General features: G+C 41.3%; 4 protein-coding genes across 6 annotated transcripts; 2 read left to right on the top strand and 2 right to left on the bottom strand.

The window, feature by feature from the left end:
* Positions 1–4: 4 nt before the first annotated feature.
* On the bottom strand, positions 5–7,967 carry RB195_012112 (uncharacterized protein; the record flags this gene model as incomplete). Of its 3 annotated transcripts, XM_064193813.1 has the most annotated exons (9): positions 5–408; positions 1,369–1,531; positions 1,792–1,896; positions 3,019–3,135; positions 5,786–5,880; positions 5,953–6,053; positions 6,114–6,212; positions 6,619–6,684; positions 6,790–6,797. In XM_064193813.1, the coding sequence occupies 9 exons, from the start codon at positions 6,795–6,797 to the stop codon at positions 5–7; spliced, it is 1,158 nt and encodes a 385-aa protein (XP_064051395.1). The 3 variants fall into 3 exon arrangements, with proteins under 3 accessions (XP_064051395.1, XP_064051396.1, XP_064051394.1); XM_064193812.1 differs by lacking the exons at positions 5–408; positions 5,786–5,880; positions 5,953–6,053; ... (1 more) ...; positions 6,619–6,684; positions 6,790–6,797 and adding an exon at positions 1,585–1,695 and having other exon boundaries at positions 1,298–1,531; positions 1,759–1,896; positions 3,019–3,054; XM_064193811.1 differs by lacking the exons at positions 5–408; positions 1,369–1,531; positions 1,792–1,896; ... (1 more) ...; positions 5,786–5,880; positions 6,114–6,212 and adding an exon at positions 7,926–7,967 and having other exon boundaries at positions 5,939–6,053; positions 6,790–6,878.
* A 1,165-nt stretch (positions 7,968–9,132) lies between these two features.
* Positions 9,133–9,871, bottom strand: RB195_012111 (uncharacterized protein; the record flags this gene model as incomplete). Its single annotated transcript, XM_013452358.2, has 3 exons — positions 9,133–9,354; positions 9,425–9,529; positions 9,743–9,871. 3 exons carry the CDS (start codon positions 9,869–9,871, stop codon positions 9,133–9,135), a joined length of 456 nt encoding a protein of 151 aa, XP_013307812.1.
* A 919-nt stretch (positions 9,872–10,790) lies between these two features.
* On the top strand, positions 10,791–17,718 carry RB195_012110 (uncharacterized protein; the record flags this gene model as incomplete). The annotated part of the gene is made up of 24 exons (XM_064193810.1): positions 10,791–10,813; positions 10,992–11,270; positions 11,411–11,481; positions 11,922–12,023; positions 12,100–12,486; positions 12,556–12,629; positions 12,740–12,834; positions 12,962–13,054; positions 13,131–13,314; positions 13,403–13,505; positions 13,679–13,802; positions 13,860–14,038; positions 14,108–14,239; positions 14,341–14,447; positions 14,585–14,669; positions 14,771–14,970; positions 15,307–15,426; positions 15,606–15,773; positions 15,832–15,950; positions 16,113–16,242; positions 16,348–16,425; positions 16,492–16,643; positions 16,861–16,950; positions 17,307–17,718. The coding sequence occupies 24 exons, from the start codon at positions 10,791–10,793 to the stop codon at positions 17,716–17,718; spliced, it is 3,507 nt and encodes a 1,168-aa protein (XP_064051393.1).
* Positions 17,719–21,795: 4,077 nt separating this feature from the next.
* Positions 21,796–24,372, top strand: RB195_012109 (uncharacterized protein; the record flags this gene model as incomplete). Its single annotated transcript, XM_064193809.1, has 9 exons — positions 21,796–21,857; positions 21,918–22,027; positions 22,232–22,323; positions 22,756–22,880; positions 22,937–23,059; positions 23,116–23,230; positions 23,761–23,901; positions 23,956–24,072; positions 24,295–24,372. The coding sequence occupies 9 exons, from the start codon at positions 21,796–21,798 to the stop codon at positions 24,370–24,372; spliced, it is 963 nt and encodes a 320-aa protein (XP_064051392.1).
* Between the last annotated feature and the right edge of the window lie 165 nt (positions 24,373–24,537).

The following is a 24,537-nucleotide window of genomic DNA, read 5'->3' as shown; positions in this document are numbered from 1 at the left end:
ACGTCTACTTGATCTTCTTGGCTTGCATCATCATATCTTCGATAGCCGCTTCCGATGCAAGCGTACGTACGTTAGAAGTACAGATCGCCATCGTAGTCGTTTTCCGTTTCGGTAACCTATATGACTCCTGCAATCCCATCCTACCTGGCGCTACCGTACCAAGCTTTCCTCCGGAATCAGGAGACTCTTTTCTATTACTGTGTTTTGCATAAAATTTGAAACCCATGGGTAGGTTGCAAGCCTCTAGTCCCATGAGTATTTGGGAGAACTTCGGTTCTCCCGGAGCGGACATGTGGAGCTTATTTGTTGGAGGCGACTCCAAACCGCCTCCCTTGCACCTCCCAGTCACTTGGTTGCAGGCTTTTGGCCGGACCGACGTACGGGATACAAGGATGTCATGAGTCAGTCCTGGCTTGCACAATATTGCACCATATTTTTTCCAGCAGGACTGAAGAATACCGTGGCCACCGTTGTATTGGCTCAAAAATTTTCTATCACTATAACGCACTATTTTACAAATAAAATTTATTAGTGGTGGAACATGGTTGCTATTCATTTCTATTACTCAGTTAGTTGTTTTCTGAAGAATGTTCCCGACAGCAGGTGGACTGCTGCGCAATAATGAATTTGTGTTCTGGTTTGTGGTTCTGTGTTGCGCTGATAAAAGCAAGACTTTCCGGATTTCGTTCTTCACAACATCGTTTTTTCAACTGTTGCATTTTTCGTCTCGTTGAGGAAAAATTGCAGAAAAACCGGGATAAAGAAGGACTTCCATTCCTGTAATGGCCAAGCGTTGAGATAGAATGCTCCAACAGAATCGAAAAAGATTAGCGGAAATACGATTCGACAACATTCGGTCCCACAGGGGCTATGGTCCTATTTTTCTACGAGTTTACGTGAGTGAACGAACATAAATTAGCAGAATCCTGTCATTCGACAAATCATTGCATTAATATTAAAAATTTTAGGAAATTGCGTTGAGTAGAAATGTTTCTACTTCAGTAAGCATTTCTTATGTTTTTTCTCTCCTATTCACCCAGCTTAGGCGTTAACGAATTTCTTTGTTTTTTGACTAAAAGCTCTGTGCATTGAATTTATTTTGAAGAACAAAAGAAGAATTAAAAGCAGAGTTCGTTTATTAAGGATTAGCAGAGAAAAACTGTTATACGGAGAGTTACTCGTAAATTTATCATACACAAAAGTTTTGGAGAGGAATGACCGCTTCAAGACGGAAATGAACAGAAATGTACGTATGCATGTTTGTGACACACAGTAACGATACGGTGAAGAGACTTTATTACTGGAAAATAATCTCATCTGGGAACTCATTAGGAAAGTATTTCATCCTTATCTCTTTAGAAGCCTTACTAGGAGGATCTTCCTCCTCATCTTCAACAGGCATGTCACTAGTTATTTCGGGGCAAGAATCGTTCAGACAAATATTCATGTTTACTTCTTTCTCATTGCAAACGACAAAAGCGTCCCGAATATGGTAGACACCTTTTGCGGACAGAAGCAAGAAGTTTATGAACTGGAAATGTCCATTGATTGGTTGCTGGGAATGGACGGATCAAGTGATGTCACCTGAGTACAGTCAACTCCTTTCAGGGCGTAATTTGCAGTCAATCGGTCGCCAAAGTGGAAAGAAATTATGTGAAATTTTGCGTTTTTCATCAGTGTATGGAAGCGGTACAACTGCAAACGTGATATAGAGGTAGAGATCTCAGTCTTAAGTGCTGAGAAGTGCACAATACATACCAGTACACTGGAGTCTCTTTTTAAATATCTCACTGCTCTTCGTAAATCTGGATGTGCTTCCAGAGAATTGAAGCTTACAGTGATTTGTGGTTCATCTTCGTCGTCATTATCTTTTCCGGAAGTCCATAGAAATAAATTCTAAACATTTCGATATTGTTTGTGAAGGGACCAATGCTTATATTTGTCTGATCCACCGCGACAGGTTCACCGCAGCTCACACGCAATTCTTCAAATCGTGCATTACAGTCCCCCTGCTGCACACACTCGCTCATGCATACAACCGAGCGAGTGTAAAGACGTCGAGGGCGTTCTTTTACTAATTTAACGTTACCCGCACAGTATTTTCTGTTATTATCCTCGATGCTTAGGTGCGGTGGTGAATCCTCACTGCTACATGCCCCACCAACCACCCGTCGAGTTACGGTAAACGGGCATGGCAATCGAGGATCACCTCGCAGTGAGCTCATCAGTCCCAAGTTTTAAGTAGCGAATCATGGTATATTTGGCTTCTTCATTTTTCGTAGTTTCGAATCGAGGAATGGTGTTACGCAATCGTTATGACGGGTAAACTCGTCCACACCACCGATTTTGACGCTTAAAACGTATAACATTGCTTCACATCCGACGAGAAGACGCAGAGAAGTTTGCTTCTTCGCTATGTGGCCTAAGTTTGGGTATGTTTACTTCTCGTAAGCATGAACACGCGTGACCCGGTTATGCAACGACTTGCAGCAACCGGCTGATATTGCAGGTTAGTGTTTTTGTTCTTGTAGACAGGGTTAACCCCAGTTTACCCTGGAGGGATGAAGAGGGTGACTAGCCCTGTGGCGCTTCCGAACCATCGACCTTGCAGTCGCAGAGGATTCTCTTTGGCTGCCTGCAGAGTTCACAGCCGCGTGGGCGGCGCCCCCGCACGGGTCTGCGCTTGATGGTTATTGAGTGCCCGCAATCGCGCACTCAATAACCACCAAACAGCCGGTCGAGAGGGCGACGTTGCCCGCGCGGCTGCGAACTCTGTGGGCAGCCCTTGCCGACAGCGTTGCACTTGCTCCTGCCATCGACGGGTAATACGGGAATAGATTCCTTGTACATCAACTATCATCAACTTCTTTGCTGAGCATCGCAGCGAACATCTTTATCCAACTAGTGCATACAATATTCACAGGAAATCCGTTTATTTCCTCTTCGGCACCTGAGCTTCAAGAACAACTGTAGTAGTTAATGTGCAATTGTAGTAGTGCTCAGCAAGAATAAATTCACCTGGAAAAGAACTGCAAGAAGCAAATAGCGAAACATTTCTTCCGTTAACGTTAACGTTAACCAACCAGGGCCAAGATTTGCTGACCACAAAATTCTCGTACTCCTCCCCAGGAGAAGCTTTTATATTGCAGTTTTATCATGTTTCATGTTTTGTTGTGAAATTGACTTTGTCTTAGTAGGTGATTGGTGGTAATAATCATTATCATGCTATATAGTAACGGGCTTATTCTGTCCTGTGTGTCGTTTTGCGTTTGCATTTCATGTTCACTACTAGAATTTTTTTCGAAAAAAAAAGAAGGACCCGTCGTTTTGAAAAGTAAAGTTCAATTTTACTGAAATTATCTCGAAATTAAACACATATGCCCCTTCTTCCCAAACAAGTAATTCATTTTTCACATGCTGCAGCTGCCGCTTTGACGACATGGCATAGCTTTTTAGTATCGCTTTTCAATGGGCGGGACCGGAGGCGGTAAAAGCGCCGTATCGTAATGGTGAATTGATGGGAGCAGCCTCCTAATATGCTCACATACGACGGCTATACCTTGATCAGCCATCTTTGACAATATTTCATTCATTTTTGAGCTATCAAAGACTTAGTAGTCGAGGAAGGCTAGGTTAAAGGGCATATATAAACGATGTTGTCGGCAAATCTGTGTGACTCTCGACACTGTCTGGATGTGCTACATGCCACTGAAATGGTGATGGAATCCAGTTAGTTCTTGAGTCTTTTTGGTTTTTTTGGTCCTCTCGGTTACCATTTTTATGGATAGGAACATTTTGCGAGCTCTTGCACTACCCTGACATGATTCCGTTTCCACCATACGCGTCTTCATGTGCGTCGCTAAAATTACGTGAGGAGAATGGGTACCAATTAAAATAAGGCTCCGAAGTTGTGCCAGGTTCCATGCTCTTGATCGCAATCAGTACTTTCGAAGGGTCAGGAGGGCTGACAGTAGAATACTATACTCGCGGTGGTCCCTGCGATACTTTTTTTTTAGATTTTTCCTCCTTTATTGGGCGCACTTCAGAGTAGCGCACGACAAACTTTCGTCGAATTTCCCACCGAGGAATTGCTTCAAAAAAGCAGCACAGACTGATACTCTTTTGAGACCCGGGTCGTTGTCCATGTTTGGACCCTCGGTGTACCAACCTGTCTGGGGCAGGGTTACTCGTCGAAATTGCAACATAATTTCTTCTCTCTCTCCACTACCAAAATCCTTACCATAGTGGGCTTAGCTTTCAGCACAGGTTGTCGCCAACCTCTATGGACCTTGTGACATGTGTTGCCACGAGCGTACGTACCGGCGTGGCAACAAACCGAGTAAGCTGCGTCGGAGGGTTCACTTCTGATAGCGCATTTAGTTATTCTGGCTTTAAAAATGCCTGCAGATTATGAACAAGGAATTAATGAATAACGTCGTTACCTACTACTCGTGTCATATACATGCTGAACAATCCTTTTCTCTTCAATTACGCGAAAATTTTCCCAACTTTCCGTTTTGTTGGAAACTCCGAGAGACGGAAAAAAATTCGGGTAAGAAAAACAAATCCACGATTCTATCGAAATCACAGACCTCAACTTACGTAACTGCACCATAGCTTCATGTCGTTTTGATCCGACTATACTTATCTACAGTCAGCGCCAAATGTGTTCAATCGAATCGGTGCGCTGCCTGCCACAACGCTCTTTCTTTCTCTCTTTTCTCCCTACTCAACACCAATGAAATGCACTCCTAGTCGATCCCAGTTTGGCGCTTTTCCTGTAATATTCCGTAGATAACGGGAAGCGCATTGTAAGATTGCATGATTGATTGTCCTTGCAAGTCTGTAGTCCGATCTATGTACTCTGCTTTCCATTATGCCTCCAACATACAGTAAACGTCTACAAGATTTATTTGTGACTCAAATCTGCACTACGTTAGAGTGGGGCTTTAAGGGCAGCATACCACGAATCTGAGGTGCTGCGGATTTCAGGTGGAGTATTTGTACACGGGATAGTAGATTATGCAGAGGGGTGTGATTCCGTACATTTCTTCCTAATTGCCGCAAAAAATGGCCCAGAAATGCGCGCGTGCACAAGGCTGACGCGCTCCAATCGAACTCCTTGTGGAAAATAGTGCGCCGGAACGCTCGAAGCCGTATCTTCCGGGTCTTTTTCTACGGCAATTAGGAAGAAATGGACGGAACCACCCTTCTCTCAATAACCTACGATCCCGTATACGAATACTCCACCGGAAATCTGTATCACTCCAGATTCGTGGGGTGATGCCTTTAAACCAACCACTTGTAGCCACAGAGGCGGTAGTCGGAGCCGATGTTCCGAACCCCTTCCCTATTGGACAGTTGGGGAAAGGACCCCTTCACTTTTGGGCGGCTGGAAAAGGAATCGTCATCACTTGAACGTCATTCAGCTGAGAAAGGTCCGGCTTCTCAGGTGAAGGATGTCAAGTCCGACACTTATGGTAGCAATCAATGAACCAAGTTTATAAACTACATCGCCACCCAAGTTTCCAGAGAATAAAGGCCGATTACAGTTTTTTTTTACATTTAACCTCTGTAACGTGACATTTAGACATCAAGATTAGCACCAGGTGTTCTATCGAAATTATTTCAACTCAACTTTCTCGTCCTCAATTTCTTTTCAAATATTACCTTCTTTTGCATCTTTTGCATCAATCGTAAAGGATATTTTCCACACTTTCGATACAACATTTCTCCATACGGAAATTAGAACTTAATCCTGAAGGGTATAAAGAAGAAATCTCACAATAACGTCCACGTTCCCTCCAGGCCGCTTTATTTCGCCAACGGGCTCATTTGCCAACGATAACGTTTTGATTGTTTCACCATCAGAAGAAGAAACTAAAAATTTCCATCACCGTCACGTTTTTTAGTTGAATGCCTACGTACAAACACTTCATTATAACAACTTGCCAGTAATTGTACTATCATCACTACAACAGAGTATCTTATCCTGTTTAGTCATCACTACTCCCGTCACTTTCCTCTGATGTTTGCCAAGAACAGGGATTTTCCTAAAACACAAGCATTAACGAGAAGGTTGAGATCAATTTTTGAAGAGATCTAGTTCCAACCTCGACAACTGATGGTTGTAAATAAATAAATTCCCATTATTATTTCCGATCACCAGCAGTGACGAAACAGACGACCATACAAGACAAAGTGGCAGCTCTCTGTAAATTGTTGAGACCTATTCCTTCATGCTCACTTATAGCACAAATCATTTTCACAAAGGAAAAAATACGAAACCTAGCCCCCATCGCCGTCTCTAGTTGTTCCGCATCACTGGTGTTGATGTTCCAAAGAATCGCTAACGATGACGAATCGGTAATAATAGCAAGTACATCACCTTCCTTATCCCAGGACATCCCAACAACATTTAAAAAAAAATAAAACAAAATGTAGCGAGGAGTGAGTTTCACTTGGATCATATCTGTATTGTAAGTTCACGCAAGAAATCCGGTAGAATTGAATATCATTGTCAAAATTAGAATGAATGAAAAGGAACAAAGCACTAAGGAGCGGGAAAGAAAGTTAAATAAAAGAAACTTTGAAAATTTTCCTACAATCAAAATTTACCCGGTAACATCCAAGACGTCCACTATGGCTCCCTTCTTGTCGTATAAGATGACAGATTTGTTGGCACTAAAATAACAAGAAAATTAAGGTAGAATTTTCAAATTTCTTTATGGCAAAGAAGAATTCGCACAATCGAAGCTAACTGTGATGAAGAACAATAGAAGAAGTCACCTTGCCATTGCAAGAGTATTCCCATTGGGACGCCATGCTATGCAAGTTTTACCCGGGCCGACTGTCTCATCGGTTACACGATATAGTAGCTGAAATTACAAATATGAAAAGGTCTTTCGAAAAGTCGTTCAGAAACCTACGCTTCAGTCAATGCTTAACGGTAATTTTTCTCTCCATAATATGTAGGAAATAGTATGTAGGTCTCAGTAAGCTAAAATTTACACCCTGCTTTAAAGAAACAAAATAAGAAGGAAATGAAGCGATGCTCTAAATGCACACCAACAGGTCAAGATTCTCTTCTATGTGGGACAGAACTCCTCCGAAAAAAAGAATCGATTCCGAAAACAAAATCTTATAGAAGTGAATCATTAGTATAGTCAGGTCGGAAAACCTGTAACCTTGCTCAATTGCGTAGGCGGTTAGGGCCAAAATGGTGAAGTGGAGCAAGCGGTTACGATCAATGCGGGACACCCCCTTGTTTTCAATAAAAAAAAGAACAAACTAATATTAAAGATACCAACGGCTAGGATCTAACATAGTTGTACTTACTTATTCGCAGACACAGTTGGTGTATTTCGAGCAAAGTCCACACCAGCGTCATCAGCATCATAAATGCAACAATAACCATATTGCAAGAAAAGTGGCGTTGCAAATACAACATTTATTTATTTGAAAACACCTACAAGATGTGCCATAAAAAACCAAGACGGAACAGAACTCACTAAAATTTCGCCCAGGTCATTCTCCTGTTAGAGAAAGTGAAAATCCCTCACGCGAGATCCTTTTCCCAAATTCAGAGCGCTACAGTTGATGAACGGATACCAGGGCTTGGGTGACCAACTTAACCCAGAACGGAGGAATCCGTCACGGACCCTGGGTCAATGGGTGGGGGGACCCGACAAGCGGAAGGGTGCATTCTAAATATACTGCAGTAACAATAAAACTAACCCTTAACAACACGTTTACACTATAGCCGAGTCAAAAGGACATGAATCACGGTGCATTTGCGTACGCGCTCGAAACCGCATCGCGGAGGCAGCAGTTGGAACTGAGGTGGTCAACACATCCCAAACTGCAGCGATGGGTGGCAGCAGTACGGGTTCTAGTGCGCTGCTAACCGCTACGCTCCAGCACACCTCCTCCAGAGAACCCGCGTACGCAATTGCACCGTGCTCCATGTCGTTTTGACCCTACTACACATTAAAAATTCTCGCAGTGTCTTATTACAGGCTTCAGCACACACGGTATAGTTGACAGTTGTGTAGAACATGATTCGAAACTGAAGTCCACGCTCACTCTCTTATTTGGCACATGAAACCTGCAGCCAAGACGTCTTCATTTGTTGTGCAACAACTATCCTCAATCTCTCACGGCTGACCATAACTGCGATCGTATCATTTCAGAGCAGGTGGTGCCGGGTTTCCAGGTCGATGGGATGGGGCTAATGGTGGTTAGTGGTTAATTTTGATGATAAAAAGTGATGACCTTTGCTGGCACCAATTATCGCTGCATACCGCGATGGTCCCATATCGATCTCAACCACTAACACCACCACGACGCAGCCTCTCGAGCAACTGCGCCGACGTTCGTGTCGTTTGGATCTCTGTATATCATGGGGATTTAATCAGACTGTATCTCCATACTGTATAAAAATCGATAAGGTATTGAAGTAAAGATGAGCCAGTTAGAAAAAAACAAGTTCGGAGCTTATCTGAATAACTACCATAAGTATGAAAGCACCGAACGCACGTCACGCGATGTTGAGACGTCCGAGATCCTAATGTTCGCGAATGTATTTCTTAAAACCTACGTCTATACAGAACCATACTCCATCCTCTGTCCTCACGCTTTCCCACTTTATATTACACATTTATGCTATTCCTGCTTAATTTAGTTCGAAGTTTATTGTCAACATCGACAATGTTCCCCATTCTATTCGAACTCGTGATGCAAATATGGTTTAACGTTTTTACCAATGTTCACTGAACTAATATGCCTCAACCAGATGCGACTATTGTATACTACATATGATTTTCAAAGTCGACACCACATACTACTCCCCGGAGTAAGTTGCGCTCTTTGTTTTTAGTGTAAATTCCCTTCAAGATGCAACAATACCCGAAGCAAGTGCTGTTCACGTGATCACTGCTATCCCATCAAACCTAGTGAACTGCAATCTCCCTATGGATTAATCGTCAGACGCAGCTGTCAAACAGTTCTCACTTAAAAACTACACCAGATCAAAAGTAAGGAAGAGAACAATATGTATAAATGTGTGTATGCAAAGTATACGTGTGCATGTATACAAATCACAACAATTTATAACAAATAAACAAAACAACTTTATGAGATGAGCGATGCAGCAGTGGCAGACTCGTACTTCCAGGTTGCTGGGAGTTGGCGGCTTGTCTTATAATAACGAGCCAGACGGTGAATTCTGGACTCGACAAGAATCAGCCTATACTTGCTGTCAATGTCTTTGCGGGAGTGCTCAAGATGCTTGCGGATTGAGACAGCCTTCTTGATCAGATGGTAGAGATCTTCAGGGATTTCGGGAGCCATGCCCTAGATGAGGTAAACAATCACTAACAACTGCTTCGAATATTGAAATTAAAACAAAGTCTTAAATTCTCACCTTAGCCTTGAGGATACGGAAAATCTTGTTTCCAGTAACACGGCGCACCTGAGCGACTCCGTGGGAGTCCCTGAGGATGACACCGATCTGGGAAGGACGTAGACCCTAAATTAGCAGGGTTTTAAAGAGGAAATTAAAGTAATATAGTATCTACGTTCATTCACGCCTAACTTGCAAATTCGAACCGCGACCCTATTCTACATGATTATGTATTTCGGGCCGCAGTTCATAGTCATTTAGGTACCTAGTTGTAGACAATAGAACAGTCTTGGGTAACTGAAGGAGTCGAACCCTCTAGTTCCTCACTGTTCAACAAACCTTCTTAGCAAGCTTGACAATCTGATCCTGGACGTCAGCGCTGGTCAACTTCAGCCACGAGGGAACAGAGCGTCGGTACGGCAGAGCCGATTTTGACATACCCTTACCAGGATTGTGCATACGACCCATGTTTGCTCTATAGAGTGATGCTGGTTACCTGTAAATCCACAGTAACTGGAAGGTCTTGACTACAGAAATCCCAGGAAAAAAGACGATGAAGTGCTTCAACAGCGACAGATAGTGCATGAACGTAAGTGAATCAAGCACGATGTGATCGTTAGGTTTAAGCGTTTACACACATTACAAGAATTCTGGAAGAGGGTCCCACTACCCACAATTCCGATTAATCGTCAAAGGATCCGACCTCAAAAGAGGTCATTTTAACAACCCACTAATGTGTTAAAACATCTTCCAACTTCCCTTACAGAAATGTGCTGGTCGTAGGCGGAAAGAAAAATAAGAGGAGACTTAGGCACTCGCTTCTTTCCTGCTCTCTGGAGCTGCCATTAGCAAATAGCTATGTGCAAACTAAGAGACGTGCAAAAAAGTGGCCTTAGCCCGAAACCTCCACTTTCTATTATCTCCGGAGTGATCCACACGAAATACTGTACTTCAAAACAACGAAAAAATGCACAAGCAGCTACCAAATTCAAAGCTTCAGGCTTCTTGCATCGAGATAGAAAAGACTACATGAAACTCGGAGGATCTCCCACGCTATCCGTATAAAGCTTAGTCTCACTTCTTCACTAGAGTAATTCTCAAAAACTGAAAAAAGGACCAAATCGAACGAATCCAGGAACCTCCACACCCCTTACACGACCAGCCCCAATATTCAAACTCAATATTTCAAACATTTGATGGAAACATAAACGAAAACAGAAACAAGTGAATCTAAGAAAAACAGCACTGTAAACCCATAGGACTACAAAATTTTAGGTGCGCCGATAAGAATTAAAGGTTTGACGTTGTACTCGGTAGATTTTCTTGTTGAGACCACATAAAGGGCTACGAGACTCGACCTATACTCAACTGAAGATTGCACAATCATATGAAATTTAGCGGAACGTGCAGGTTGGTTGACATTGGTGCAGTATATAAGGATCGAGTGAGATATGGAGCATTGCTTTATCTTAATCAAGTTCCCCCCTGAATTCCCAGTGTTGCTCTCTTCTCTTGGCTTCTTTTCCTATTTCTTAGCAACTGTTCCAAGCATATTTTGACTTCATTTCATCTTATATTTATGTTTAAGATCTAGTTATATCGCCATGGGCGACGTAGCGACGTCCTCTTCTGCCACAACAACATCCACAGATCGAGGCGGACGTGGACGTCGTCGAGGATATCGAGGAGGAAGGGGCGGCCGCGGCGGCGGTGGTGGTCGTTGTCAAGTTGATTCCGTCTCTTCTGGAACTGAAGCACCTCTATTGAATGCGTCGACAGCTACAGAACGTAGGTCGAATCATCCACAGCCCTCTGATCGTAGTGACGGACAGAATGCTCCTGGAAAAGCGATGCGGCCTCCAAATAAGTCAGTCTTTTTTTAAAGCATATGTACTTGCGCATTATTTTTGTCATTTTCGTGACCTTTGCACGCCATCGACGTCTTGTTCGGTACGTCACGTCCCCACGTATCTATAATGTTTTTTTTTACTTCAAACCTAATTTTAGTCGTAGAAATTGGCCCCAACGAGGTCGTGGTGGCATCTCAATGGATCCATCTGCAATGGTGCCCAAAATAGGTGAGCCTGTTCTTAGCTGTATCTTACAAATCTTTCTCCTGTTTTGGATGATTTTATTAATTTCACTGTATTATAGTTTGGAAGGAGGCTATCTATTCAACTTTTTTTATTTTTGAAATCTTCTATCTTTTTGTATATGGGGAATTTTCATAATTGTTTTAATGCCAAAGGATTTCTGAGAACAAAAAAAAAACAAAGGATTTCTGAGAACAAAAAAAAACATTAAAATCGTTCTAAGGTCCTAGAAAAGCTTTTCGCCTCCTTTCTTTATTTATGCATACAAGGTATCCTTAGGTAGTAGATGAATGTTATCTTACTGTGGGAAACACTTTTTGCATGTGACATAGAATACTCTGGCTTTTCCTCAATCAAAATTTCTTTAGAAAATGAATCTGGTTTTGGTTAATGCGTTTCCGCTACTAATCCGTTGATTGTTTTAGTCCCACAACAATTTCTGGAAGAAACTTCTGATCGGCCACAGCATCCTACGCGAGGTCGAGGAAGCGATTCACACTGGTTACCTCGGCAGGGTGGCCGTGGAGGTAGTTTCATGTCTCAACTCATTCTTACCTCATTCTGAATTACCAGGGTTCTCAAGTAAGCAGTATCGACGTTTAGGCGGTGCTCGCATACAGCCAGGGCATAACGACATTATCCTCAATCCATATGCCCCTCCTTTCGTCCCAGCGCCGGGATTTGTGAACAATTTGACCACTCCACAGGAAGCTGTCTTCAACCAGAGGAGTTTCAATGGTCGTGGGAAACAACGTCGATCCTTCGCAACCAACCAAACTCCTGAAGACTTAAAGGAAGCAGTCAGTCAAAGAGTGCCAAAAGACTACACGCGTGGAAACCCGCAACAACACCGTAATCCTCCGCTATACGGTATTTCTGGGGTTAACCGAACTCGAGGGAATCGTGATGGTCAAAACAATAGAAAGCCAACGAGACCTCGAACAAGAAGAATCCACGATTATGAGGACGACCAAGAGAAATCTATGAGAGGTAGTTTTCATTGCACTGAACTCTTTTTTCTTTTTGCAATTCCTTCCTTTTTGACATTACCATTTTTAGATAGACTTATTCAACAGTTAGAAGACAATTGTTATGAATGTGCAATATGTTGTCAGGTCATTCATGCGAGACAGGTAGAATTAATTACGATTTTTTCCAAAATATAGTTCTATTTCCGTCTTGTGCACATATTGAACACTATCATATTTTCTCTTCTATTTTCGAAAAGATAGTGTCGTTTAAGGGAATTTGGTCGTGTAAGACATGCTATCACATGTTTCACATCTCTGGAGGTTGTATTATTAACTGGGCGAAGAAGAGCAAGGAGGAGGACAATAGGTGAAATCTTTCTTCTAAAGTTTTTTTCTTTTTTTTTGACAGAGTCTCTTAAGCACATATTTTGCTTGCAAACAGTCTGTTATAAGTGTGTTTTATAAAGTTATCGATCCTTCTACTTGCGATTTAGATGGCGGTGCCCTACATGTCAAACCAAGTACGAAGCCATTCCGTACAACTATTTCTGCTTCTGTCGGAAACAAATTAATCCACCATTTAGGCTGTAAGACCTTCATTAAGTTTTTTGTGAATTGACTGCTGTTCACAATTTAAAAAAAAATCAGGTATCTTTTTTCCAGAGGAGAAACACCACATTCATGTGGTAATGTTTGCGGCGGCCAACGTGCTCCAGGCTGTCCACATCCATGCAACGAACCATGTCATCCCGGTCCATGTCCCGAGTGCCCGGTGATGCTTACGCGCAAATGTAATTGTGGTGCTGTCCAGAAAGCAGTTCGTTGTGGATCCGCTGTTGAAGTGAAGGTATGTGGGAAGAATAATTTGCTTAGTGAACTCGATTTTCTCTCAAGTTCATGGAATTATTATTAATTATTTAATATTATTATTTTAGTGTGAGAAATTGTGCGACCGAGTACTTGCTTGTGGTGAACATCGCTGTTCACGTGTATGTCATGAAGGTGACTGCAACCCGTGTGAAGTCACTGTGAAACAAAGTGAGCAGAGCTTAAATTTTTATTTTTATTTGTTTCGGCGTTTAAAGGAATGAATTCGGTTATGATAATTTCGAAGAGGATAGGATACTCTTTTTTAGTTCTTTTCTTCACCTGAGCCAATAGTAGTCTTAATATATGCGAGTTTTTTCTTCAGAACTTCTATTTTCGTTCAGATTGCTTCTGTGGTTTATCAACGCGTGAAATTCCATGTTGGGAGAAAGGTGGGAATGAAAAGTACTCTTGTGGTGAACCATGCAGAGGGTTTTATTCTTGTGGAATCCACAGATGTATTCGCAGGTAGCAATTTTTGCTACTTTTCACCTGTAGCTGCAAATTCAAACAAACTTGTTGCAGTTGTCATTTGATTGGGAATGCTGGCTGTGGATTGTGTCCGACTGCTCCGGAACGAATCACGCATTGTCCCTGCGGTCGTTGCACTTTAGTTGAGCTACGAATTCAGAGGAAGTCATGCCAAGACCCCATTCCAACTTGTAGAAATATTTGTGGAAAAGTGTTGAAATGTGGTAGTGCAGGTTGGTTTCATTCTCTTTTAAAGACTGTTCACCCCTTCTTTAATTTGAGTAGTTTTTCTTCTTATTTAGAAAAGAAACATCGTTGTCGCGCTCTTTGCCATACTGGCGAATGTCCACCCTGTGAACTCAACACTTCCATTGTTTGTCGCTGTAGACAGGTGAAACGTACCCTGCCCTGCAAAGAATACGTACAGTTTGCAGGTAAGTTTCCATGCTTTGAGAACTTTTTATTTGTCCATCTTTATTTGGTTCTTATCAATTTGTTTCTGTTTATCATTTTCGTACTAAGTACGTTTCTTTAGATGGCAATGAATTTTTATGTGAGAAACGTTGTAAAAAGAGGAAATCTTGCGGAATTCACAAATGTCAGGAGGTGTGTTGCGTTCAAACCGAACACCTGTGTCTCCAGGCGAGTTTTTATCTTTTTTTCAAGTTCTCTTCTGCGGCATCGTTTGCCCCTTAGATGTCTCTTGATCTGATTCGATTGATTTAAGCAGATGTAAAATGTATTCATGAGTTAACTTCATCTTAGAGTTTTTGTTCTAGATTTGCAACAAACGCCTGTCTTGTGGCCTTCATTTTTGCGAAAGCATTTGTCATGCAGGGCAATGTCCAAGATGTTTGAACTCAAGTGAGATTTTTCATGTTTACTTGAAGATGCCTATACTTCCCCCTTTTACTAGTTTATACATCAAGTGCTGGTGGACCACTATCTATTTTTCTCTTCTGTAGGTTTCGAAGAGCAATTCTGCCACTGCGGACGAACAATGCGCCCTCCACCAATACCATGTGGAGCCCCGCTGCCTGAGTGCGATGAACCATGTGCTAGACCTCACCCGTGTAACCATCCTGTAACCCATAGGTGCCATGGTGAAGAACGATGCCCGCCATGTACAGCTCTAGTGGAGAGAATGTGTTATGGAAAGCATGAGGTATTTTTTATACTTGTTAACTAAAGACTAAATTAAAAGCGGCGTGAAGCACTGTGAAATTGTGTAAGCGGATGCGCTCCAAGCGACCCGATGGAGATAGCTGTTAGAATCGAAGTGGGACCATTGCAAACTACAGCGATGAGAGGTGCTAACATAGGTCTCCACTCGATCATAACCGCTACGCTCCACCGTGCCGCTTCGAGCGCAAGCGCTTACGCAACTGCACCGTACTTTACGTCGTCTTCACCCTACTACAAATAAAGCTAACCATTTAGTGAACTGTTCAGTCCTGAATACTAAAAAAGTGTTTGCCGTTTTATACAGTGTTATGTTCAGATACGAAAGAATATTCCTTGCCACATTGACGCTGTGTCCTGTGGTCGACTTTGCGAAAAGCCGCTTGGCTGTGGTGTTCATAATTGCAACAGAAATTGCCATGCTGGCGACTGCATGAGGGTAAGAAGTATTAATGTAGTTTCGTTCCGTTTTCGCTATTCCTGCGTTTCTTACTTTATGAAAGGTACTGTAGAGTCGGAATACTAAATTTCCATTTTGTTCATAAATTTTCGCGCTGATTTTATCAGCCATGGATTTTAACGGTAGTTCTATTTCAGTGCCTTCATTTTTCCTTTTAGGAAGGTGAGAAGTGCACTCGTCCATGCATGATTCTGAGGCGACCCTGCGAACACCCATGTTCATTACCTTGCCACGGAACGACACCTTGTCCAGAATCCGAATGCCGTCAAATGGTTAACGTAACCTGTGAATGCGGCAAAAGAAAAAGTCAAATGAAATGCTCAGAGGTTAGGGTCATTATTATATTAGTGGCCTCAAGAACTCTGAACAAAATTCTTGCTTTAGTTCGAGAAAATGGTTGGGCGTCTTAGGGCCTTCGAGGCGGAGGACAGCGAAGGTGGCCAGATTCCTGAGCCAGGAGTGGCTGCTTTGCGAAGATCTGCGAGTATGGAGAAATTAAACTGGTTAGTCTTCGATGTTTTTCCTTAGGCAGTTCTTCAACTTTTCAAATCAATCATGCTGTACTTATCTTTTGTAAATAACCTACAGTTTCATTATCGAAAATATAGGGTTTTTGTTTCTTTCGAGAAGTTACAGACATTCTTTATTGAATTATCCGTTTTCAGCCTACCATGTGATGACGAGTGCAAGAAAATTGCGCGAAACAAAAGGTTAGCAGATGCTCTAGAACTCGTCACTGACGAAAATGGCGAATTAGAAAAGGAACCAACAATCACATACACTGAATATCTCAAGGTTGGTTCTAACACCTATACCATCACTTCTAACAAAAAAAAAACAAAAAAGGTTTTGATGCAGTAGGTCGGTTTATACGTTCATCTGCCATTCTCTTGTCTTCAGGCCGAATTGCGCACCAATGCTGCTTTCGTTCAAGAAGTCGAGACCGCGTTCGTTGATCTTCTGGAGAGATTAGGCGACGTATGTTACCGTTTCCTCATTAATAATTCTTTTCAATCTCATGTGAATTCCATGTTCCCCTTTCAGCCAACATATCTTGGATCCACGCTTAACTATAACTTCCGTCCTATGCCTGTTGAGAAAAGACGATTTGTACACGAGTATGCGACGTTCTTCTCCGTTGATACTGTCGGTGTTGATGATCCACCAAAACGAAGTGTTATTGCAACAGCAAAGAGGTTAGCAGAGAGACGCTACTTTTTATTTTATTATTCCAAGTTTTTATTCTCCGCGACAAGTTAAACGGAAAGCCTTAGCAGTTCTCGATTTTTCATTTTTCGTCGAAAAATTGTTGCACATAGACAAGTTACCAAAACTCTTATTTGATATCAGAAGTCATGAGGGTATCTTGAATGGTATGTCATTATTAAAGTGCACCATTTTAAAATATTCCAGAGGCATCAGTCGCGCTCCGTTGGTAATGCTGACTTGTCTGTTGAAATACCCAGGAATGTTGAAGTCACGTGGATCAGTGACACTTAAAAGGTAATTTCCTGGATGTATTTTTTTTTAATTTACTAAGGAACAGTTCTTCGTTCTCATCGCTCCCAAGGACCTCGTTAGTCTAGATAAATCACGACGGCAGTCGAAAAAGACTAGGAATAAAATGAGGACAGAATTAAATAAAAGAATAGGACTGTCCACTGACGAACTGCATGAATCGCTCCTTTACTCCATGAGGGAAGCAACGGATATTTCAGGCCATAAAAATATGGAATAATATATGAAGTTGTGTAAACATTTCGAAATTAACTTAAACTAAAACGAGATTTATGCAATCACTAACACCCACAAAATTATCTTCTAGCCATTTAATTTGAAGTGATTCCGCTTTTTTCTAGCAAATTCTTCGATGAAACCAAACGAGAGGAAGCCTCACAGGAAGATGCAAGCGTGAATTCCTCGATGAAAGCATTGCGAGGAGGTCGACAATTTAAGAAAAGAGTTGCACCACAACTAACTCGTCCACCTCCACTTCCCCAATTCAACCATTTTGCGGCTCTGTGTAGCGACGATGAAGACCAGGAAGTTAACGAACCACCATCTCAACAGGTCCCGTCAATCCAAGAAAAGGATCCGAATTGGTGGAGTGACGACGAGAATGAGAGTGATACCACCGACAACTGTGTCTCTGAAGTTGTTGGTCTGGTTGAGGATCTGATGCGTGAGGTTTGTAGGATAGAATCGTCCGGTAACAAAATAAGAGAACTGGATTCTATGGATTGCAAGGATTCTTGGAGTGACGATGAGTAGCTTATTCGTTTGGTTACATGCTTTTAAGTGTAATAGTAGGGGAAATTTGTCATTTTTAGTACAAAATTCGTATTGGTTTATTCACAGATTCGAATGATGTATGTTTTCTGTACAGTTTTATCCGATGGTTGTGTTTGTAAAAGCTCACCGTAATGTGATTCTGACTAGTTACATTTTAAGATTTAAGTTTTTATAGGGGTTTTCTTCTGTAGTCATTTAGAAACTTGGTGACTATTTATGAAACTTACTTGCATGCCTTTACTGACTACAGTTTCATGGTCTAACTACTATTGATTAGTTTCATATGTATGGGTAGTGGCGCAGATTTTCACTGGAATAAATTTTTACTTCTCATTTGTTCTGTTTCTGTTGTTTCTAAGTTTAATTCCTACTTGCAATTTCGCCGTACTGACAGTTAAGCAGCAATTGTGGCAAGTGAAAAAGGATAGAATTTCGTTGCTGGGCCAACATACAGTGGGGATGTTGTTGTAATCAAATTTATTTCTATTTATTTTATTAAGAATCAACTATCTTGGATGGTTCGAAAGGATTGTATGTTTTCTAATGACCGCCAACCCACAAAAAGATGCCCTGCGATCGATTGTCGCTTTAGATCAGCTGACAAAATCATAGTTTACTGAAGAGAGTATTCCCACGTCAAGCATTTTCGAGGTTATCTGCGATCCACAAAGTCAAAAAGACCGAGTATGGTACTGGAAAGAATACTACGTGAAAAAAAAATAAATGAAAAACTTGCTGTTTTAAATTACATAGTCTCTGACATTCTAATGAATGAAAGAACCATGTGATAAACCTTGAAACTTACTCCTGGGAAAGCATGCACCATGAGGGGTCAAACCACCTGAAGCCTGTTGCAATTCTGTAAGCGGACGCGCTCGAAGCAGCGCTGTGGGACCAACGATGACGGTCGAGGTAGGACCATTTGCCGAGTACGCGTAGATTTAAATACAACAGGCAACATCATATAAACTCTATCACTTGTGCGAAAATTAGCATTATTCCACCTTTAAAAAGGGGTAAAAGACAAATTCAACAGACGTACATGATCCATAACTGGAAAATGTAGTGTCAATTATGAAAACTGTCATTCTCACAAACTTAGACCATCTGATACCGTCAGACAACAAAGGGTCCCTTTTGATTCGTGAAATGTTTTAGTTCTAATTAAAAGCCAAAACGAGCGAGGAGTGAAAATACATTTAAAACTGAAAATATCTGAATAGACGTGCTTAAGTAAAACCAGGAGAAGTTATGAAGTTTAACAGAAGTCCTCAGATTAATCCTTTGACATACAGGATAAAAAAAACTTTCAATTTCATATATTAAAAAAAAACTTAAAGGTAAATAGATTTGTAAATAGATGAAGCAATATCAACTCTTACAAAGGCTGTCGCTGAATAACGCTGAAAAATATAGTCAGGATCAAAACGACATGAAGCACGGACAGTTGCGTCGTAAGCGGCTGCTCTCGAAGCGGTGCGGTGGAGCGCAGTGGTTGGAATCGTGTAAGGATCCACGCTACTGCCACTCTCCTCTGCTGTTCCCCATGGTCCCAGCTCGATTTCAACCGCTGTCTCCACCGCAGCGCTTCCAAGCGCGGCCGCTTGCGCAACGGTCCGTGTTTCATGTCGTTTTGACCCAACTATAGCCGTTGGAATCGAGGTGGGACCATCGCGAACTGCAACGAAAAATAATCTTAGCAAAGGTCCTTCGTTGATCTTAACCGCTACGCTCCACTCCACCGCTTCGAGCGCAGACGTTTACGCAACTAGAGCGTGCTTCACGTCGTTTTGACCCAACTATGTGACGGAAGAACCACTACGTGGTAAGAAGCAGATCACAACAAAATATCAGAAATAAGAGCGGGTGTAGTGCAGTCGGTAAGCCACCGCAAGTCACTGTATAGGCTAGATAACTGCACGATCGATCGGAGGTTCGAATCCGCCCTTGTGCTCACTAAGCCTTTCATCCCTCTTGGGTCGATAAATTGGTACCAGACTTGTCTGGGAGGATAAAAACACTGATTTGACACCTCGGCCGGCCCCCACAAGTCATTGTTTAGGTCAGTTACACGTTTGTAAACCTCAAACGATTCTGAATTGAAGTAGACGTGGTGGCGCTTCCCGAGAGCGGATTGACTAACACCAGACACTTTAATTCATCCATTTTCTAAGTACTTTGAACGAGAATAGCAGAAAAATGGAATACCTAAAAATGAGGGCTGAAAATTGTCGATCAGTTCGCTTCACATTCTAAATCGGTGAAGTGTTGCTGAAAAAAGGAAATCGAAATCAGCAAAAACTGGCTAACCCGGATACTTTTTTTTTGAGAAAACAACCTTCACGTTCAATTTTCATAATATATTAGCGTTATGTTCGTTTTCTACTTCTAAAATTACCCGGGAAGAGGTCTCACCGACTTCAACATCGGAACATCCCGCCTACTAGCTCCCTTCAACTACCTCAAGTACAAATATGATGTGCTGATGCACTAGAAGTACTAGAAAAGTCTCGTAACAACCATTAACATTTCGCGTCTCTTTTTACTTTTATATATTTGACATTTTTTAAAAATTTATTTGAGCGCAAGAACAATAAAATAAGGAAGAACATAGTGAAGTCGACGGGATTCACTGGATTTAAACTTCGTCTATATCGATCTATAAACGACTTCGATAGGATATAAGAAGCTAATCTAACTCAATATATAACTTGTTCCTATCACATTAATGCAAAAATGCTTCTCGACTTCAAAATAGGTGAAATAATTCGGAATAGACGGCACAAGCATTTCTTCGAGTCTGTATGAAGGTTTTGGTGTTCTTGCAGACACCAACAGAACTAAATCGCTACCTATTCCCATTTTCTTTCGTATCTACATTCTTTCACTTTTTGTACGGGATTTGTAGGCGTTCCAAATTTTTATTACTTCTGTGTGTTGAACCGATTTGGGGTAAAGTATAGTTGGGGGGGGGGGGGGCATTCACTTATTTCTTGAAGTAAAGAAATAGATCTGTCGGAGCCCTGAAACCTAAACATTAGTTTTAGAGATCTGTAACATGTACGCTAAAGTTACGAAGAAAAAAAAAAGAAGATAGAGTTTCTAGAAATCAGAGGTCCATTGAGTGCTCCCCCCACTAAACTACATTTTCCGCCCGGACGTTTTCTGTGCGTTTCTCCGTAGAATTGTGCAGTTTTTGATCTCCAAAATAACGGCAGTCGAGAGAAATCTGTCAAATTAATTTTTGCTCCAATTTTTTTTCGCCTTATTCTTTTCTCAAAAGGTTGTTCAGTTAGCTGTTCGAGATAATGGTGCAGTTGAGTGCTCCCCCTTCCCCCCAACTTCATTTCCCCTAATTTGTAATGGTCTAGCTTCATTTTATTACTTTTGACTCTGTCAGACTCATAGGAAATGGTAGCTGTTTTACTGTCAGACATGGAAACCACCAACAAATTTCACTTTGCTGCTGGAGAATTCCATTCGAACAGTCTACAAGTATTTTTTTATCAAGTCTCCAATGTCAAATCTCTTGGATTCCATAGAGACCAACGTTTTTTTTCGGTTCCTGTTCAAGGTATCTCGTGTGGATATAGATTAGTGGCAAAAATAGTTGCAAATTATCCGAAGGAAATAATTTTATGCTTAGGATGATAGTGAATACAATGAATAGGATCAGTTTAACGTAAGATAGACGACTCAGACGTCCTACCACGCAAGTTTCGATATATCCAATCCAAGATGATAGGGATTCTTGCTCCTCTTTTGTACTATGAGAATTTTGAGGAAAAATGTAGTTGGCGGGAGGCACTCAGCCCAACTTGTTTCCCGACGCTTCAACTTACTCTTTTCTTTTCGTAACTTTAGATTACCTGTCATAGATCCTCTAAGGTAATGCTTAGGCCTTAGGACTCCAATTGATTTGATTGTTTACTTCGAGAAATAAGGGCGCCACAGAGTGCTCCCCAACTACATCTTACCCGAATTTTGTCCATATTTGCGTCTTTTGTGGAAGAATGCATAAAAAAAGGATTACAGGTACTTCCACGCATCCTCAGGATGCAGTGCGACGACATTACTTGGAATATTCTCCGAAAGGGTCAATGTGCTTTTAAGGCATGGTAAGGTTTTTAGGAATGTACCGTATAAAGCACATTTCACAATTCTCTTATTGTTATCAGGACGAAGCCAACGTTATTCTGTCGTAATGAAATGAATTTGACGGGTTTATGCAATAGAGCTTCATGTCCGTTAGCAAATTCTCAATATGCCACTGTTAGGGAGGAAAACGGTAGGCAAATATTTATCCAATTATCAGAGTATCTTTTTTTTTCTTGCAAATTTCATCTGTTAGATGCATGTGCATGTGTATTCTGGGGAAATCACTTCTGGACGAAACAATGAATTGAAAAAGAAATAAAAATAGAATTTCATTTGTTACGATTACCAGTGTTGTGCAAAACACCGTATTTATATTCGTATTTGCTTCGTTCAGGTGTTTGTTATCTCTACATGAAAGTTATTGAACGAAGTCATTATCCACGGCGGTTATGGGAGAAGATCAAGCTATCAAAAGACATGAGCAAGGTTTGGCGTGCAGTTACATTTTCAGTTAATTAAAATTTGACTTAAGAAGTTTTCTTTTAGTCATCTTAGTCAGGACTTTGTTTCACTTAGATCAAATGAGTTCCCCTGAGAAATAACGAACATTTTCTTCGACATCGCAAAAAATGTTCAAGTGCTCTTCTTTTTTTGGAAGATTTTTTTTAAAATGCAAACATGTTCTACTTTGACACATTTAAATATATAAGAGTAGTTACTGTTTTACATTTTTAGGTGAAACAGGTGGTGATTGTTTTACCGGTTATTTTAAAACCGTTCTGTCACGTATTTGCCCTTTTAAAATTAAAAAGCGTAGCAAAGTTTTGGTGACTAATTTGCAAGTTCCGCATTTCACTTTTTTTGTTCCTTTTGCTCCACTTCCTTCTCCTCATAGAAATGTATGCTTTGTGTTTGAAGGCTCTGGAGCAAATCAGTGATAATCTTCTCCACTGGAGTGAGTATGTACGCCACAAATGTAAAGCCAGACTTGTTCGAATTCATCAATATTTGATAAGAATGCGACGAATGGCCATCAAGGGAACGTTAGTGACTTTTTTCTCAGCTTATGACTGTAACCTTCACTTTTTCGAAATTTTAGCCAAAAAAAGATCATTCCTGTGGCTCGTAAAGTTGAGCGTCGTGAAAAGCGTCGAGAAGAAAAGGCTCTTGTTGCAGCGAAACTAGACAAAGCAATTGAGAGCGAGTTGCTGTCTCGATTAAGGTGTGTGTCTAAGGTTTTGTATGAATTACAGCGAAATCGCCACGAATCCTTTCCAGGCAGGGCACTTATGGAGATATTTACAATTTCCGACAAGAAGCCTTTGAGCATATGCTTGATGAGAATGAGACAGCTGTGGAGAGAGAAGAAGAGCTTGAAGTGGAAGATGATGAGGTGACTTCCATCTTTCCTTTTCTACGTCATCCCTTCCTTTTCATATCGTTTTAAGTTCTATACTTTCATAAGTTACGCACACTCTTATACCAGTATGAAGCGCTATTTCAATTGAAAAAATTTTCCAATTATTGTTCAACAGAAAAAAGGAGCAATTGGTGGTATAGCGTGGACAGAAGGACATGAAACATGATGCAGTTGCGTAAGCGGCTGTTGTGCTGCGGAGCGGTGCGGTGAAGCGTAGCGGTTAGGATTGAGTGAGGACCCTACTAGCACCTTTCATCGCTGTAGTTCGCGATAGTCCCACCCTGATTCCAACCGCTATCTCCGCTGCGTCGCTTGGAACGCAGCCGCTTACGCAGCTATCACATGGTTCATGTCGTTTTGACCTCACTATACTTTTTTTTGTTAAAGTTTCTTCTCTTCTGCAATGATTTGCGAGTGGTAACCTAAATACATGTTTGAACAAAAGTTCTGTGAGTTTGAAGCATTTCTTCATTCCATAACTTTCTTCATCTTTTTTTTTGCAGGACGTTGGACGAGTCCAGTATGTAGCTGACTTAGAATCGTCAGATGAGGAGGATGTCGAAGATATTGAGGATACTGCTGGAGGACATTGGACTCCACCTGATACAGATAGCGAGGACGATGACTGGCAACGACAGCAAGAAGTTCGTTACATTTTGAGTCCAATTCTTATTACAAGTTTACTTGAGGATCTTCAGAGTGACGATGAGGACGAGGATGAAAGCGAAGGAGCAGAAGATGTGGACATGGAAGAGCCACCGAAAAAGAAACGCAAGAAGAAGGTTGACAAGAAGAAGGAACCGAAACCTGCCAAGGTTTGTTACTGATAATGAATCTTGTGAATCTTAGGTTTCTCACATTCTTAGAATCAGATTATGACGGAGAAAATTCATGGAATTCTACTATGAATCTTTGCAGATTTAGTTATTGAGAGATTTTGTTGTTGATCACATATATGATAGTATTATGGTGCAAAGTACATGGTATTTAAGGCAGTCGTTCTGTATTGGATGTAGCATTTCATTTCTTCCTTACAGACTCCCAAAAGAAGGCGACCACATGTGGAAATCGAGTACGAGGATGAATCCGAACTGCGATCAAAAATCAAAGCATAGTCCTTTGATTTTATGCTGTGAAATTCATATGGAAATACTACTTGTTATCTGTTCACGTTGTTGTTACATCGCACCAGACGTCATGTCTCCTGTCTTCAGACTTCTACACTTTTTCCCTAACCTATGTTTTTCATGGGTGACCGTTGTTATAGATTTGCTGTTACT

Source organism: Necator americanus, chromosome III (genome assembly GCF_031761385.1).
Source record: "Necator americanus strain Aroian chromosome III, whole genome shotgun sequence".
Lineage (NCBI taxonomy): Eukaryota > Metazoa > Nematoda > Chromadorea > Rhabditida > Ancylostomatidae > Necator > Necator americanus.
The sequence above is the reverse complement of the archived record's forward strand: the minus strand, read 5'-3'. Positions and strand labels throughout refer to the sequence as shown.